The sequence below is a fragment of the Vigna umbellata genome, chromosome 6, assembly GCF_029865625.1.
Source record: "Vigna umbellata cultivar VRB3 chromosome 6, Vumbellata_1.0, whole genome shotgun sequence".
Classification (NCBI taxonomy): Eukaryota; Viridiplantae; Streptophyta; class Magnoliopsida; order Fabales; family Fabaceae; genus Vigna; species Vigna umbellata.
This window is the reverse complement of record NC_142170.1, coordinates 13,917,363-13,934,955: the sequence shown is the minus strand read 5'-3', so window position 1 is coordinate 13,934,955 and position 17,593 is coordinate 13,917,363. Positions and strand designations below refer to the sequence as shown.

Sequence of the window (17,593 nt, the reverse complement as noted above, 5' to 3'; positions counted from 1 at the left end):
GTTCTGTACTAGCGCTCGGTCTCAGTAGTGCTTGTCTTGTACTAGCACTCGGTCTTGGTAGTGCTCGGTATTGCACTGGTACTCGGTTTGGTATTGGTGTTCGGTTTTAACTACGTTCGACCTCTAATGGGCCTTACCTGTTAATGAGGTCTCTCTTAGTGGTTGGTCCTAAATAGTGTACGGCCACTCCTTCGGTCTTATCTGTTATGAACCGTTCGGTCCTGTCCTTTGGGAAGTGAGAAACTGTTCGGTCTCCACCAGTCTCAGAGTATTCGGTCTAAGCCGACAGTGTTCGACGTAAGATAAAAATGTTCGGTTTAAACTCTTAGGAGTCGGGTCAATGAAGTGGTTAATTTGGTAAATAGCATTCGGTCATGTTAGTTACTAAGGAGTGTTATTCCATTCGGTCTCGTTAATAAACATGATAATACCTCTTTCGATCTTGCTCATGATTAGTATTTTATTTTATCATTATGTTTGATTGAATTGATAGTTAAGTATGATGATATTGAAGAGTGATATGAATTGAGTAATATGGATATAAAAAAGAATTCCAAGGAGGAATATCTCATGAATGGTATTGGAATGATAAAGTATGAATGTGGACAAAGCTTAGCTGGCGTTTATCCTAATATTTCGTGATTGCTCATTCTCACATAGAGAAGAGTAACTCATGTGTGGGAATAGCAGGAGGTCCTAGACCATAAGGTGAACTTGGGCGGAATGGACTAACCTTGGGTGACAACTGTTGAGGCATCCCAGCTATTACATCACCCGAGTGCAAAAACGTCGTAGCTACACAAAACTCATACAGTCCGGACAGTCACAGTAAAGTGGTTGGTCATTGCATGCATTCCTGTATGATTATGGTTAGAAATGTATGATTGGTTGTTGCATGATTGATCTATTGAATATCTCAGAATTGTGTGAATTATATGTTTTACTGAATTAATTAAATTACATAAGCTTACTCTACTTTCCTGTCTTGTCATGTTATCCATTCGGTCGTCCTTGTCATTGCAATGATCACCCTGGGTTCAGAACATATTGAGGGTTCTCTGGAGCATGCACTGGCTGGAGAGGATGGTTTCCGCTAAGAGTAAAATCGTTCGGTCTTGTGTTTGTTTTCGCAATTAGTATAGGATCATTCGGTGTAATACACTGTTTATAGGACCGTTCGGTCGATACACCTCTTGTATAACCGATCGGTCTGCTTTTATAATTTGTATTAGTGTAGGTTTCTTTAAAGTTTTAATTTATGGTTATTTTAGGATAACTGTAAGTTAGCTTTGTTTCCTATAACTGTTTTATCTTATTGTAAATATAGGAACTCTTAAATATAGTTTACCGTTGTATTTTTTTTGGATGTTAGATAATCATATAATCATATTCCTTGTTAACTTTTATATTGTTATTTACAATACTAATGATTGTTATTTAATGTTTTTAGAAAAAGTAAAAAGAAGATTATCATTTTACATTAATTATAATATTATTTTATTTAATCTCAAAATTTACGTAAATACAAATAAATACAACAACAATTTAATTAACGAAAAAAGTAAACAATACAAATTTAATTAAAAAATATAAAATACTAAAAAATGAATAAATTTAAATTTATAAATTACTTAAATTTTAATTATTCTTTTTCAAAATTGTCGTTAAAACCAATGTGGAATTTGGTGGTATGAAGACAAACAGTATGGAAGGTATTTCAAAATATTTATTCTCACGTTTAAATTGTCAAGCACTGATGCTTCTTCAATACTTAGTTTGTTTCTTCAGTGATGTATTTTTCATGCCGACTTAAATAAATAACAAGTTTTATTGTTTGTTTTTATTGATTATGATAATAATAGTACAAATGAAATAATGATAATAATAAAAATTATTATAATAATAAATAGTAACAATAATATTAGCAGTATTTATTATTTAATGAAATTTTATTTAAAACAATAAAACAATTTGATCGTAATGTATTGTTTTAATTTATTTATCATAATGATTCACATTTTTATATTTTTCTTTACTTTTTGACTCTATTTTATTTTACTTTTCATTTTTTTTTTCTCCAATCCGATCAAAAGCTAAAAGAGACCGAAAACCTTCATATGATTTTACATATGCAATATTTTTGTATGTAAACGGACAATTTAATTGTGTAATTGAGATTACCTATTGTCAGGAAACATCAAAGTAAACTTTCATTTACAGCTTATATAATTAAGAAATATTTGGTTTATTTTTTTACTTCAAAAGTCAATTTTTTTTTCTATGATTATAATTTGAAGAACTTAATTAGCAACTCTCTCTTTTTATCATTTTATAGATTTATATACTAATTTTATGGATTATTATAATTTTTGTGAACTTTGTTCACTTTAGATATAACGTTATTATATTTATTTTTAAATTTACTACATTAGAAGATTAAATCAACTTTTAAAATAATATTTTAATAAAAAAGTACAATATACACCATCCATATTTTCATATATGAAATTTTATGTAGAGTTAATTGGGATTGGAATGCGAATTTATGGAATATTAGGAGTTATATAATTATAGAATATAAAAGATCATATGAATTCTATATTTTCTTAAAAAATGAGTTACCTCATTTTAACTGAGATTTTTTTTTGTTGAAGCAAACCAAACCGTAATTCACTGTGAAATATTGTTTCATAATACAGAATTGATGAAAAAATCATTCAAAACTTGATCAAAAAGTTTTTCCATTCCAAATATAAATTTAAACCTTAAATAAGTGAAAACTTAAATGAAAATTTACTATAAAGGACAGCTGAATAAGATTTGGTAATATCTATTCATTCAATTTTATCGTCACATATATAATTTTCTACATTTTTTCGTTAAGAACAAAATCAATGACCAATATTTTTATGAGTAAAAAAATTTATTTTTTAAATATTATTTATTCACGTAGGTAATTCACCCAAATTATATTATAGTTTATTAAAAATAGACTCTAATAGTTTTACATGAATAAATATTAAAATCATGTTTAACTTGCATATTATTTTACTTTTCAAAATTATTAATAAATTTTAATGGAACTTTTATAAAAATATATAAATAGAAAGATAACGTTCTTACTATAATGTTGAAATTAGACAAACATTCTCTTCTCTTTAATATTTACCTAAAGTTTTCTTATAGATACAAACTTAAATGGTTTTGAAAATTTTAAATATGATTAATGTGTGTAGTGATCATTATAAGATTGATTTAAAAGTAAAAATAAAAAGTTGTAGAATTAACTTTCTTCAACATTTAAAAAATGTAAAATTGGTTTGGTGAATTTAGAAAAAAAATTGTAAATTTAATCCACTATTAAAATACTAGAAAACTACATCAGTTTATTAAAAAATATAAATAAAATATTAAAGTATTAGGATAAATTAGAATTGGATTTTAAAAAATTGTCCTTTGCAGATACACATAGGATATGGTCAAGGAGAGTGGGTGTGAGTGTTGGAGTACCATGGTCCTGTCATGTCGGTGTCTCTTTCCCGTGCAACACGCCACCAAAACATCATCGTCCAAACCAAACCAAAAACCCATTTTCCAAACCTATTAACCTACACCTACACCACAACACGCTCATTTCCTATTCCAATTATAAAACTCTACCAACATCACTAGCCCACTCACATTTTCATGTCATGCATGCATCCAAATAAATCACATCATCATGTATCAAGTCAACGCAAGTTGACTGGTCGCCATCTACTCCTGACTCTCATGATATTTCTTTCCATCATCTACACGTTTCTTCTTAGTAAATTACCTCCCTGCTATTGCAAGATTGAAAGTGACGTGATTCCAAAAACCAGGTTAGATTTTATGTTATAGAATGCCATGACCACAAGTGAGTGTATTATTAAGTACGATGATGTTTTGCCTCAAAATTGTTTTTTCCATTTGAAGTCACTACTTACAAAAACACATCTATTATAAGAAATAAAAACACAACCTTCCATTCAAAATACATTACTCAGAAAATATGAATGTGGTTGTTCCTGAGATTCTCTGGCTATATATTGCAGCAAATCCAACACGTAAAAGCAAAGTATGCTTAATTCCAATTGAGTTTTAAACCGGTATTTGCCTTGAAGCTTCTTCAAATGTTCAATGTGCACACAGATAGCAACAAGTAAAAGAGATTTGTTCATAATTTAATTAGCTTTGAAGAAACATAAATCTCCGCCACGGATTTCACAAATTATTATGCTTGCCATGTTGACCGGAATTTGTTAATTTCATACATCAAATGATCAGAATAAAAAACATAACGTGTAAAACTGGACCGAAGCCTTATGCTATGCTGTTTTCAAGAATGAAGCTAATGGCTCTAACAGTGTAGTTCTATTTAAACATGGTAGCCAGTGAATGTAAATCCTCGGCCAACGATCTCACCTCCCCAAAACCATGCAAAACATTCTAGTCCGAACAAAGCAGCAAAACCGACATTCTCCCTGTTTAGGTCCTTCCAGTTCTTCACCATGTTCTTTGCATGATCCAATTCCTTCCAGAATGAATTGTAACGAAGAGGAATGCTGCAGAAAATATGTTAAATGTTCAATACCAGAAAGAACCAAAGCACATACCATCTGTGACTGTAGTTTCTGTTTGTCAAAATCACGCTGCCAATGGATTAATACGCTTAATATTTAGTCAGGGAAATGAAACTGTAAAATGGAAGGTTATTTCACGGTTTTGAAAATCAAGGACTGTTAAATTTAGAAGAAACATTTTAAGAAAATGAACAAACAGAACATAAAAGTAGTTGCTCACAGTGACCAAACAGCGATGTTCACAACAAAATAAAGCATAATTGTAGTGTGAGTACAGAGCAGTTAACAGAACTGAGAAAGTGAAGAAGCACGAACCTGGCAAGGCGAGTATAAAACAACTGTTTGGCCAATGATTGACATTTTTCAACGGTGGGTGGATGTTGGATGTAGTGTTTGTTCTGCTCCATCAATAACTTGTAGTAGGAAGCTCCATTTTTTGCCACTACTTGCGAGACTTCGTTCATCTTTGACTGTAACTGGGGAATCTTTGATGCCATGGATTTCCTGTAACAATGTTGGTTGCAAAGATGGAACATATATTCAAATCTTATGATTAGATTCTCCTAAAACATACATTTATGAACAACATCAAAGAAATTAATCTCAATACCTTCTTCAAGTAATTAGAACGATATATGAAATTTTGTCGAGATTTTAAATTAGATCTTCATAGTCAAGAGAACAGATTTTTTTGAGTTAAAAAAAAAAATCAAAATTAAACAAAATGTCTACAGTTACATGATGTAAACACGTAGTTATTATGTATCCTTCAAACATCATAGGAAAAAACAGGCAATTGCACCTACCTACGTTGTATGGTGAAAAGTGTTGGTTTGTGTTGGAGAAGTTCTAGGTTGTGAAATTGGAAATCATGAAGGACTCGTAATTTCAGGGGTTAATGACGGAATGACCTCTGTTTGGTAGAATTAAAAAGACATACATGGATCTTCATCAAAAGAAAGGAATGAAAAATGCGATAGCAGAACATAAAGAGGAGAAGAACATTATCATTGAAACATTGGTTTTGGTCAGTACCAGGAAAGGGTAGTTTGTTGAGGATTGATACGAGGAAAATGGAGAATGCAGCCTCCAGTCAGCGATTACCGTTTCCACCCGCTATGTCGCCTTCTACTCCTCTGTACTTTAACTGCTCTCGCTCCTTATATATATAACAGTTAAAATACATCCTAAGAGAGTGAATTTACATTTATATATATAAAATTTAACTATTTTCATAATTTATTATTTTTTAACAATTAGTTAAAAAATAGAAAAATAATACAATTTAATATATATGATGATTTTGTATAAATAGTATTAAAAAATCATGTAACCATTATTTTTAAAAGAGAAATTTAGATTTTTTTTAAATAAAATAATTTATTCAATTATTTATTTTATTAAAAAAAGAAATTATTTTTATTCATTAAAGGATAATATTTTCTAATCAAATTAGCTTCTAATAAATAAATTGTTAATGCATATCAATGCATGGATACATAATTCAAAAAATAAACAATAAAATAACACTAATCACTTAAGTATTGTATTAAAATTATTAAAAAATAAATTTATTTTAATATATTTTTTAAAAAAAGGTGAACTTCATTTTGTTCTTAAATTTTAACCGAATCCAAATTATCTAAATATTTGATTAATTATGATTTTGGTCTCTAACTTATAACATGATTTTTTTTTTATCTCAACGTCCGTTTTATTATATCCCTGTACTTAATAAATTAATAAATATATAGATAAAGTTTTTTTCGTATCATAATGTTAATCTTTTTTTTACAATAAGTTGTCTTATCAAATAAAAAAATATTTAACATTGGAAAAAGAAAGATATAGTTGCATTTATTAAATATGGAACAAAATAAAATAGATTAAGACAAAATTTAATTCGTATTATACTTTTAGGATCGATAACATGATTAAATCCTAGTATTTATGTCAAAATGTTCCTTAAACCTCTGTTCACTTGTATGTATTTGACGGAGAGGGATTGAATGAATTTGAAAGGATTTAAAATATTTTTGTTGTTTATTTGAGTAGATTTTTGAGGTAAGTGAGAATGGATTTGGTAAGTTTTTAAGAATTAGTGTAGAATTTGATTGATGTGATAGATTAAAAAAATTTACTTCCAAATTCACTCTCACTTACCTCCAAAGTCCACTCAAATAAACAACAAAAAAATTTACCTTCAAATTCTCTCAAATCCATTCAATCAGTCTTCCTCAAATCCATTCAAGTGAACAAAGAGTAAAAAAAACGATAATGATACTTTAACAACATTTTTTATCATCTACGTGTCATTGTGTGGTTGGTCCAAAATTATTCCATAATCAATAATAGTAATCATAAACATCAACATGGACTAATCACATAATGACGTAGATGATGTTAAAATGTTATCAAAGTATTATTATCCTAAAAGAAATTTGTTAGAAAAGGATTAGAATTTGGAACTGAAGCCAATCATTACAATTTTTCTGAGAGAAAGTATTTCAAATGAATTTAACTCAACTGAATGAAGCTGAGAAAATGTCCTTACAGCATGCACACTCAAAGAGTCACTTCCGCTTCCTCTATCCATTTCTGTACAACGCTAAGCTCATTAAGTATTTTAAATCAATTTTAGAGTATATACGTTTCTACCTTTTCATTTTTAGAGTATATATCCACCTTAGAAACGCAGCATTTCGCATACGCATGAAATAAACATTATTACATGCATAGTTGTAGATTCAATGCACGTGAACTTAAATTTCGAACATGAAATTCATACAAAACTTGGGGCTTATCCTACATTGCAGCCTAAAGTTATTACCTCTCAACAAAAGAAAAAGAGATTAACAGGTACTGCTACTACTACTATTACTACAGACAAATTAGAATTTGAAGCATGTCAAATTAAATTCCAACACAATTAATCAATAAAAAAATGATGCACTGCAGGTTTCAACTGCTCCATCCCACAGAGATATATATCTGGGCAAAAAGGAAAAGAAAAACTACATTTTTAATCTGAATCCTAGTGGCAGATATTGAACATTCTTTAGTATCTGTTGTAGGAGAGCTACAATCACATTTTCTTCTTCACTTGCAAGCCAAACACAATTTGAAACATTGGTTGCACCTTCTCTTTCAGAAGAAGATACAGAAATAGAGGGAAAGAATAGTAGGGTTGTTGAAAGGAGGAGGAAAAGAAAAAGAAGAGAGCGAGAGAGAGAGAGAGAGATAGATGCCGGCCATCCAGTAACAAAATAAGGTTTCCTCCCTAACGAGGAATTTGGAAACAGCCACTTCTGGATCTTTTTCTGAAAGCTCTCTGAAGGGCACTTGTAGTGTGAGTTAATAATGTATATGTAGCCTCCAAACCAGTGTGGTTGGTTGGTAAGATCGGAAAAGAAGCAGCCTTCTCCACAGCAATATGACCATGCAGATACATGTTCTTGTCTTCAATCGTCTCTCTTTACGCATAGTACATGTACAAGCTATTTGCAGCAGCACAAGCAATTGAATTCTCACTCGGATGCCATGCTAAGTGCAGCAACTTTGTTGTGAAGTCAAATGAATTCCCATTAGCATCCACACCAGGGGCTTCTGCTCCTGTTCAACACCATCACATATTGGAACTTGTAATCTATACTAAGTTTACTATAAACCAACAAATACTTATGGAATCTTTGCTCAAGAAATAGAAAACTGACCTCGTCTTACAACACGTGTTAAACTATTTCCCAGTGATCTAGAAGGCCTTGAAGGGGTTGGAACTTGTCGTCTGAAGGAACGTGAAAGTTAATACAATGCTACAGCAATCCCTAACTAAAAATTATACTTTCATGGTGTCAGAGCTTCATACAATTACCTCATCGGGTTTTTACTGGCTTCTAGAGTTGTCGCCTCAGCACTTCCAGGGGCACAACCAAACACACGGAAGAGATTGCTGCCATCAAGTGAAACAAAATTGTAAGATGCACGATAAACAATTCCAATGGCGATCGAAGCATGGATTAAATTTGTATAACAGACCTGTAAGAACCAGTGGCTACACGCAATCCATCACCACTCAGACAACACTCGAACTTGTCAAAAATTGAATCATTTTCATATAAATCACAAAGCTGGCATGTTCAAACATAAAGTATAGCTGGTTATAATTCTATCGCAGCAGAATTGCAGAAAGAAATTCCAGGTTGATCATTACTCAAACAGAGTAATCTAACCTTGGGTCTTAAATACTCGTGAACTTGGAAAGTTGCAACGGGGCCTGAATCCATATTAATGTCCCATAACTAACAAAACAACAAGCAGAAATCCTCCATAGTAAGAAATGAAAATATTGGTCTCTTAATCTACACAATTGAATTCGAAAGGAACAGAGATCTAAATGAATAATCCATATTCCACATTTACTAGAAGTGAAGGTTCATCTCCATCTCAATTTCCCATCCATTTGAGTGGTTTCCTTCCCTGCCATTTTCCCCACCCATTTGAATGAACTTTTCCTGCCCCTTTACATGGATATTTCTGTCCGTTTTATGCTTTCTTGTGTTTCCATTTTGGTAAAATTTCCGTTTTGGTGATGATTTTGCATGATGTAAAGTTAATGTTATTTATGAAGAATTTTGTGTGAATATGTTTTTTATTCTTTATTTTATTTGTATGGTTTAATAACTTTTGTACATGGCTTTGGTGTAAATTTAAAATATGAGGTCAAACTCTAGTCAAAACCGTTTAAATAAAAGATGCTAGCTCAACTCAAATAGATGATGCATCTTTGGCAAAAAAAGTTAATCGATTATCAATTTGGCAATTTTCGCCTTCAGATTTTGAAAAACATTTCAATAGCAATACATTTTTCTCCATTTATCATTAGTTAGAAAATAAGTTTCCAAAATATTCATATTTTTTAGCATAAATTAGTTATTGACATGTTTTAAAGTTAAAGGAGTTTGACTACCAAAAATTGAAGTCAAAGGGTATAGTTCCAAGAGTATACGAAAGGTTTAACAGAATATTTTGAAACTAGAAAATTTCAAACCTTTAAAGTCATGTAATCACGACTAAGTATGTATCTTCCATCCTTCCCAAATTTTATGTCTGATATAGAAGCAATAATCTCTGTGAAAAATGATCTTGACCCTGGGGCTTCCTGTTCCTCAAATCTGCACCAAATGGCCAAGGGTATTGGTATTGTTTATTAGAGAATGTACCAGGTATTTTAAAAAATACATAAATTCATGCATATAGCTTCAGAAATGTCCTGTATAATGACATTGCCAGAAATTTTACCTACCGTATTGAAATTTGTTAATAACTGAGCCTAAATAAGAGGAATGGGATACTTATTTGTCAGCAACCAGCAGGATTACAAAAAGAATTAAAACAAGATGCACTTACAGTTTGGAATGAGAATCACATAATGCCGATTGTCTCAAGTCAACAAGTCGGATCGAACCCTTTGAACTGCTATAAGCCAACATATTGCAATGTGTAGGGTGAAATTCTGCTGATGTTATAACCTCTGCAATATTAACATCTAGGGTCAAGGCTCCACCAAACCAATACTTGAGTCGGGTAAAAAATAGAAGCACGCCATTCTTCTTTCATGTTTCCCCAAAAACCATGAATGACCAATCACTAAATTCACATCACACAAACAGACATCAATACAAACTTAAAACCTCATCAATCACTTGCGAATCCCCTTTCACTGGGAAACACCTAGCCAACCTTCAACAACTTACTTTTACACTAGACTCACTACAGAACCAGGATTATGATATGTTAAAAATTCTAATCCTTGCAGTGTACTACATCAAACAAAGTGAGACTAGAAAGATTTACACAAGCAAAAAGATTCTCAAGGGATTAATGATTTTGAGTTTGACCTGGGCAATTTTTTTGACTATTTTTGCCAACTTTAGATTGAGTCTAGGTGGAGATGTGCAAGCCACACCAGCCCAAAGTTTAGACAATACCTAATCCGAACTGCAGATTTTTAAGAAGTCATCAGGCTAGATTGGACTATTATACAGGGTAGTTCATGGCCCATGAGCACCTACCATCAGTCAACTACAACTTATATGTTGCAGTTATTTCTTTAAGTATATAAATTGATTAATTTTAGTGTATTACCAAGTTAGAATAATGTTTACACTACATGATAATATTTTTGTCAATCTTACCTGTCAGATCCTCCATATTTGCAGGCTTTACATCAACAATATTAAAACTTTGAGAGCTAATTTCCAGGTTCCAAAGGTTTATTCGCAAATCATCGGCAGATATGAAAGTTTCGCCATCACTAGAAGATATGAGCAACCATCCAAATTTGATCAGTATCTAGAAAACTACAAAAATTAAAAGTACAAAAGGAACACAAAATCATGCAGACATAAAGCAATACCCAGAAAGAAAATGTGTCATCTTTTCTAGAAACATCGCTACAGTTATAGAAACAAAACTAATGAAAGCATGATTGACACTGAATAGCTTCTAATTATAATGTGGATCCAGAGTTTTCAATTTCAACCAAAATTTGCTAGACTACAGCAAAATACAGTACATGTTAAGAAAACTAAAATTACCTGTTATTTGAAATAGAATTGATATGATAATCATGAGCATGTGCATACACTCTACGACATCGAGCAACTAGGCTGCTTTCATGGCTACTTACCTACATATTTTACAATACGAGTTAGTACTACAAATGAGCAACTGTCGAAGTTTGAAAAAGAAATGGAATTCAATCACTTCCAAATCTTTCTTCTCTTTCAAAAATAAAAAATGCAAAAAAAAAAGAATGGAAATAAAAAAAAAAAAATCTCTATATTTCTCTTTTCACTTCTTCCACTGCTTTCTTTGCTTTGTGAAGGGGACTATGCAGGACAGCTAAAACTTCTTAAAGCACAGTCAGTCAATATGCTATGAGTAGCTTTCTAAAAAGAGATAGGTGAAGGAGCTTTTAGAGAAAAAAAAAAAAGAAAAGAAAGAAAACTAGCTTCTCATTTCATTCTTCCTGTCTCTGCTCTTCCTCTCACTACCGACTCTCTTGTCCCTCTCACAGGCTACCTCCTTTAAGCTAAAAAAGGGGAAAACAACCCAAAATGCTTCTACTTTACTTCATAGCTCTTATTTCGACTTTAACTTTAAAGTATATTTAAGCAATAAAAAGAAAGGAAAATATTTGAATCAATTATATGCACCAATATGGTTTCATTTATTTAAATAGAAAAATTTTCAAGTTGTTTCAAAATGGATTAAGCAACCTTAATCCACGTCATGATTAATATATGTTTCAAGTACCAAGTCTTGCAAGTTCAACCTATTTTTTCCAGGCTGTTAACTGCATTCATATTTGAAGAAGGAAAAGCAAGCAACGCAGAGCTTTGACCCTTTAATGTTTATCTAAAAGCAATTTTAGTTGTTTATAGCAAAAGACATATCATAGAAAATTTTATCCTGACGAACAAAAAAAAAATATTTGCAAGTGAAAGGGTTGGGTACAACTACCATGGGTAATCTCAGTGAAGGAATGCCTCCTGGTGGAAATGAAAAGTCATTGCTTATATAATTGTAAGATCTATCCGGAGATCCTCCATTTGCAAGATATGGCCTAGAGCTACTTGAATTGCTTGAACTAGCAATACATCCATTCCCCATTGATTTTGAAAGGTCAATATTCATCTCAGAAATTTTTTTTACCTTCTTTTCTTGAACCTGTTTGACTCTCAGATGAGGAAAAGTACAAAGGAGTGAGTACAGGATGATGGATTGATCAAATTATTTATATGAAAAATGTGCAAATATGAATGCAACAACATTCATTTTGTATACATGCACAAGCAAAACAACCAATCTGGGTTACATGTTTATTCAAAATAACTTCCCTTTGGGATCCTTTTAGTAGCAAGGCCATCCCTGGTATCTACTTTTCACAACATTCAATCATTTCAATGCATGCAATCAAAATAGCTTATTAAGACACCACAAAGCATATAAAATTCGGAAGTTAAACTTAACAAGAAAAAGATGTCAGCTGAGGTCTTTTAAAAGACAGATGTGTTCAGAAAGACAATCATGATATCATGCACTTGAAAAACTACAACCTATAAATGCATGCACCCTTAAAAGTCATTCCTCTACATGCAAAGTTATCATGTTAATTTAAACAAATAAAAAAAAAGTAATGATCTCATAGAGAAACCGTGATCAGCCCTAAAACCACGATAGTAGGGCTACGTGGAGTTATGTTAGGCCTCTTATAAGTAAATATTGTAAGAGGAGTCAGGATTTAGGCCTTTTAGTAGGACTGAATGTTTCTATACTAAAGAAGGCCCTTTCCATCAACAAATCTCAACCTCTACCACCTATGTTATCAGCAGAGATGGAATTGCAGGTAACACCAGCTGCTGTGAAAGGAGTGCGTCACACTGCTCACGAGACTGTTGAAGTGCTTCTTCAGTGGCTGACCTGCCAGAATTTGAAGCCACTTGGTAACCAGTGAAAACCATCATGAAGCAATTTCCTTCTTTTCACCTTGAGGACAAGGTGACTCTTTTGGGTAGGAGTATTGTAAGGCCCTTTATGAGTAAATATTATACTAGAGGCAGGATTTAGGATTTTTAGTGGAACTGAATTGTTTTAGAACTTATTAGTAAGCTTAAATGCCTCTAAGCATTTATTGGCAGAATAAAAAATAGGAGAAGAGGAGGACGAGGTACACATTTTTTTGGAGGGGAAAAGTGGATTTTGGGAAGAGAGAGACCTAACTCTCAACATCTTGGAAGGAAACCTATGTACCCAATCAATAGTACTCAGTTCCAGTGTAATTTGTAATTCCATATCCATTCAATTATTCAGTCCTTATTCTCATACTAGTTGGTGTCTATAAGGTTACCACCATACTGAAGATTGTTTGTATATAAGTCATGTAATTCATAATAAACATTACCAAAGGTTAGAAATTTCAGGGAAAAAAATTGAAGATATATTCCAACTTCAAAGTTCTTAATTAATTTTCAAGAGTCATCATAGCAATAAGCTAAACACACAAGGCAATAACAACATAACTCAAGAAATCATACTAGTTCAAGCATAAGGCTTTAAAGTCAACTCAGTACAAAAGAAAAAGGTGAACAACACTGAAACAGGATAGAGGTATACCAAAGCCAAGACCTGTGAGAGATGAAAGGACTTGTGTGACAACAGAGTTAAGCCATAGATCACATACAGGAAAGAGCAATGAGACAAGGCTAGGCTGAAACTAAGTCGGTAAGCAGTGGGGAGAAGGGATGTGTCAAAATAGAGAAATTTAGAGTGTATTTGCATGAAATAGCAAAGGGTTTTCAAACCCTCTGCTCCTATAGCAAGGAGAAATCATGAAATAACCCTTAAAACGAGGTTAATGGCAGGTTTTAAGCCCTTTTCACAGTTGCAGCCATAAATGACCAAGATTTCTGTTACATTAGCGGGTCAGAGAGCTGCAGAGAAAAATACAACACAACAATTTGTGCAGTGACCAAAAATGACAGACTGACTCTGATACTACAGCATGCTATTAATAAGTACACCTCAAAATGTAATTGGTAACTTCAGAAGGCTAAGCCTTGCCAATTGAATCCAATTAGAAAGACATGAGCTCAAGCATTAATACATCTCCAGAAACAAAAAAAAAAAAACTGTCAACATTTGAAACAAGTGACCAAAAGTTAGTTCCTCCAACATAAAACCTTGTGCACATTTTGTCAATGAATTGATAATGACAGCACTAAGCATACCTTCCAAAATTTGATAGTCTTATCATTTGTAGAGAGAAGGAAGAGGGCCCCGTTAGCTGTTAGGCACCATCTGATTTTGTTGATCTTTTCTTCAATCTCCAAACTCTTAAGATAGTCAAACTGCAACGAACATCATACAAAATAATTATTGATACTTCTAAGCCATAGGATGTTAGGGCACATTAGTATGATAATGATGATTACCTCAGGTTCGTGGCTCTGAAACTCTGTTTTGTACCGGAACTCAGGATGCCTACTAATAGAATAGTCCATCCTCTCCAAATCCCTTCTTGATGCACCATGCTGCATGTTTCAGCATGCATACATATTACAAATTACAAATACTAAATGCATAACATGGAATCTGTCAAAACAAAGTTTAGCTTCTTTTCTCCTCATGTAAAAGGAAAAAACACTTGCACAAGATAAAGTCAGTCTTACATCTTTTGTATCTGTTCTCTCAAAGAGAACCACCCGACCACCCCGATCACCAGTAGCAAGGTGATCACCAGACTTGTCAAATTCAATAGCAGAAATTATGTCCACTGTAGAAAGACAAAAAGGCCAATAGTCATGAAACTTTCACATTACCCTGCAACAGAAATTAATTCGTATGCAAAAACATCAACCAAATTCCTCTTACGCAACCATTAGGACACACAGTCAATCCCACTCTCCCCTCCCCTTGAAAGCACCAAATTCCTTGTCCTAAATAATTCCTTCGCATAACAATACATATCTGACTAACACCTCAACAATATCTTCATTTATCACTTTTTGTTCGAATAGAAAATAAGGTTTCCTCATATTGCCACAAACACACATTCTTGTACTGTGAGCTAAGCATTCAACTCAAGAGACCCGGACTCGGCAAACCCAGCCAAAACAAAATTTGCTTTAACATTGTCAAAGGCCGGTATTAAGACCAGCCCAGCAGTCAATCTTCAACACCACTGGCCAAACTACGCAAAACCAAGATCTAACCCATCATACTTGAACAAACTCACACATTGATTGATGAACTAAAGCAACCAAACCTCCACAACAGAAGTGGCTACAGCACATATAACACCCAAACCAAACAAAACCCACAATCAGACAAGGATTAAAACACTGGTCCAAAAGCTAGAACAAGCATTACTCGACAAAACAAGCAAAGGAGTAATGAACCACGATCCGAAACGGATCGAATCAAACCCTAATCCCAAACCAAGAATTGGATCCGACAGAGAGACAAAAAGCATGGCCTTTTTTTCTTGCAGAAATAGGAGGTACGACAATTACCTTCCTGAACCTCTTCCCCTGCCGTGCGTTCGCCGAAGACCTGCGAGAATTTCCAGTCCAGAGGATGCGGTGGACCCGCCGCAGCTGGCACGACCTCATCGCTTCCGTTCATTTGTCCCGAAATCAACGGTCACCGAACACGCGACTGAATCGGCCAATCCTATGAGTGCATCAAAGATCGCTTTCTGGGTTTTCAGAAGATCATATGTTCAGAAAGACCCGTCTAAAAAAGAAATAAAATTTCTTTTCTCTTCTCTTTGGGTTCCCAGTTGAACCATTGGAACACAAAAAAGACCAAAATTTCTCTCTCTCTCTCCTGCACCCCTTCTCTACCTAAGTTATTCTCTCTCTACAAGGACAAATTTGGAATTTTCTGTATTAAAATATTATTCAGCAAACGTTCTTTGGCTTTGGAGACGAGAAAAAGAAAAAGAAAACAACATAAACATAATCACACGTACACACTAACTCACCTTTAGTTCTCTCTTGACGATAAGGTTGTGTTTGTTTTTCTACATTCTGTTAAAAAATATTTATCATTTTAAAATTTCCCTTCTCTCACTGTGGTATATGATATCCTCATTTCTTGTGACTCATTCAAGTGGAAAGAAAACCTAGTCTCATTGGACTGTGATAGTCTACCAGTGTACACATGTGTGACCGGACTGTGTGGTACAGTTAGGTGAGGTTAAGATTATTCTTTAAGATGATTCAATTCAACAAATTGGTTAATTAATTCAGGATTAAACAAATGTCCTTGCATTTTTTCTTCTTAATTGTTTTTATCACTATAGCACTACCCTATTATAAAGGAACAAGAGTTTTGCAAAACATTTTAAAAAAAATTAAAAATAAAAAAAAAATAAGACAAAACTTGGGTCCTGGATAATAATACCAATGTGTTTCATGTTGTGACAATGAACAGAAAATACACACATGCAATGCAAACAATAGTGTGGGATGATGATACCTTGTGTTTCCACAACTTTGTTTCCATTCTAAACTTGGGTGTGACCAATAACTTGATTTTGACATGGAGATGGAAGTTTACTCATACAGACAAGACATTTTTACTCAACTGTTTGGAGTTTTGTTTCTCAAATGATGTTAGTGTTTTGTATAAAAGGTACTATCTATTATGCATGTTTCACCACTCATTTCTCTTATTTCATATAAAATTCAAATGTTTTGTCAATCTTTGAAACTTTATCTACCAAACAAAGACCTTTCAAACTTAATAATTAAGTAAAACTGAATTACCAAGAAAACAATTATGCTATTTATATTAAATCGTAAATAATAAATATCATTACTCAATACCTAATTTAATTTTATAAGTTGACAGTAATAACTAAATATTTCTTAATCAATTTGAAAACTTCCATGACAATATATTTGTATATTATATTGTTTTTGTTTGGAGAGAAAAGGATTGTTTAGGATGGAAAATGAGAAATTGGTAAAAAAAAGTAATACTTTGACACAAATACAAAAATTTATTTTTTATAACCATTTTATTCTTATATTATATATTAAATAAATATAAAAGGAATGTATTTGCTGAGTGAAGTGGTGTTCGTGATTATTGAAGTTGAGCCTTGAAATTGACATGTCACCGTGATGCAGGGGAAGAAGACATTTTCTTTTGCTTTGTGTTTCACAACAGATGATTATTGGTGTTGATCCAGAAAATCAAATAGTGAGGTTAGGTGCAAACCATGTGCAGAGAAGGCCTATGAATAAACAAATATTATATTAAATTGCAAAATATCTCATCCACCTATCTAAGTCTTTCAAGCTAAAACATTAACAACATAATTTATAATACTCTCTTTTAAACATGTTATTATTATTGACTAAATTTTATTAAAAGGGGAAATTTTTTTGTATCTTATTTCTATGCAACGTTGAAAA

The 17,593-nt window shown here is 32.6% G+C and overlaps 2 protein-coding genes across 5 annotated transcripts; both read right to left on the bottom strand.

Annotated features, from left to right (window-relative positions):
• Positions 1 to 4,176: 4,176 nt before the first annotated feature.
• On the bottom strand, positions 4,177 to 5,761 carry LOC124843864 (uncharacterized). Of its 3 annotated transcripts, XM_088092641.1 has the most exons (4): positions 5,640 to 5,751; positions 5,411 to 5,517; positions 4,920 to 5,108; positions 4,177 to 4,586 (listed from the first exon to the last, which is right to left on the bottom strand). In XM_088092641.1, exons 3-4 carry the CDS (start codon positions 5,099 to 5,101, stop codon positions 4,400 to 4,402), a joined length of 369 nt encoding a protein of 122 aa, XP_087948767.1. In that variant the 5' UTR covers positions 5,102 to 5,108; positions 5,411 to 5,517; positions 5,640 to 5,751; the 3' UTR covers positions 4,177 to 4,399. The 3 variants fall into 3 exon arrangements, with proteins under 3 accessions (XP_087948767.1, XP_047176658.1, XP_047176659.1); XM_047320702.2 differs by lacking the exon at positions 5,411 to 5,517 and having other exon boundaries at positions 5,640 to 5,761; XM_047320703.2 differs by lacking the exon at positions 5,640 to 5,751 and having other exon boundaries at positions 5,411 to 5,630.
• A 1,756-nt stretch (positions 5,762 to 7,517) lies between these two features.
• Positions 7,518 to 16,102, bottom strand: LOC124843862 (serine/threonine protein phosphatase 2A 55 kDa regulatory subunit B beta isoform-like). 2 transcript variants are annotated; one of them, XM_047320701.2, is made up of 14 exons: positions 15,680 to 16,102; positions 14,837 to 14,940; positions 14,600 to 14,698; positions 14,396 to 14,515; positions 12,129 to 12,335; positions 11,201 to 11,292; positions 10,799 to 10,917; positions 10,011 to 10,134; positions 9,652 to 9,775; positions 8,834 to 8,902; positions 8,640 to 8,731; positions 8,476 to 8,553; positions 8,318 to 8,388; positions 7,518 to 8,216 (listed from the first exon to the last, which is right to left on the bottom strand). In XM_047320701.2, the coding sequence occupies exons 1-14, from the start codon at positions 15,789 to 15,791 to the stop codon at positions 8,080 to 8,082; spliced, it is 1,548 nt and encodes a 515-aa protein (XP_047176657.2). In that variant the 5' UTR covers positions 15,792 to 16,102; the 3' UTR covers positions 7,518 to 8,079. The 2 variants fall into 2 exon arrangements, with proteins under 2 accessions (XP_047176657.2, XP_047176656.2); XM_047320700.2 differs by having other exon boundaries at positions 12,126 to 12,335; positions 15,680 to 16,098.
• Between the last annotated feature and the right edge of the window lie 1,491 nt (positions 16,103 to 17,593).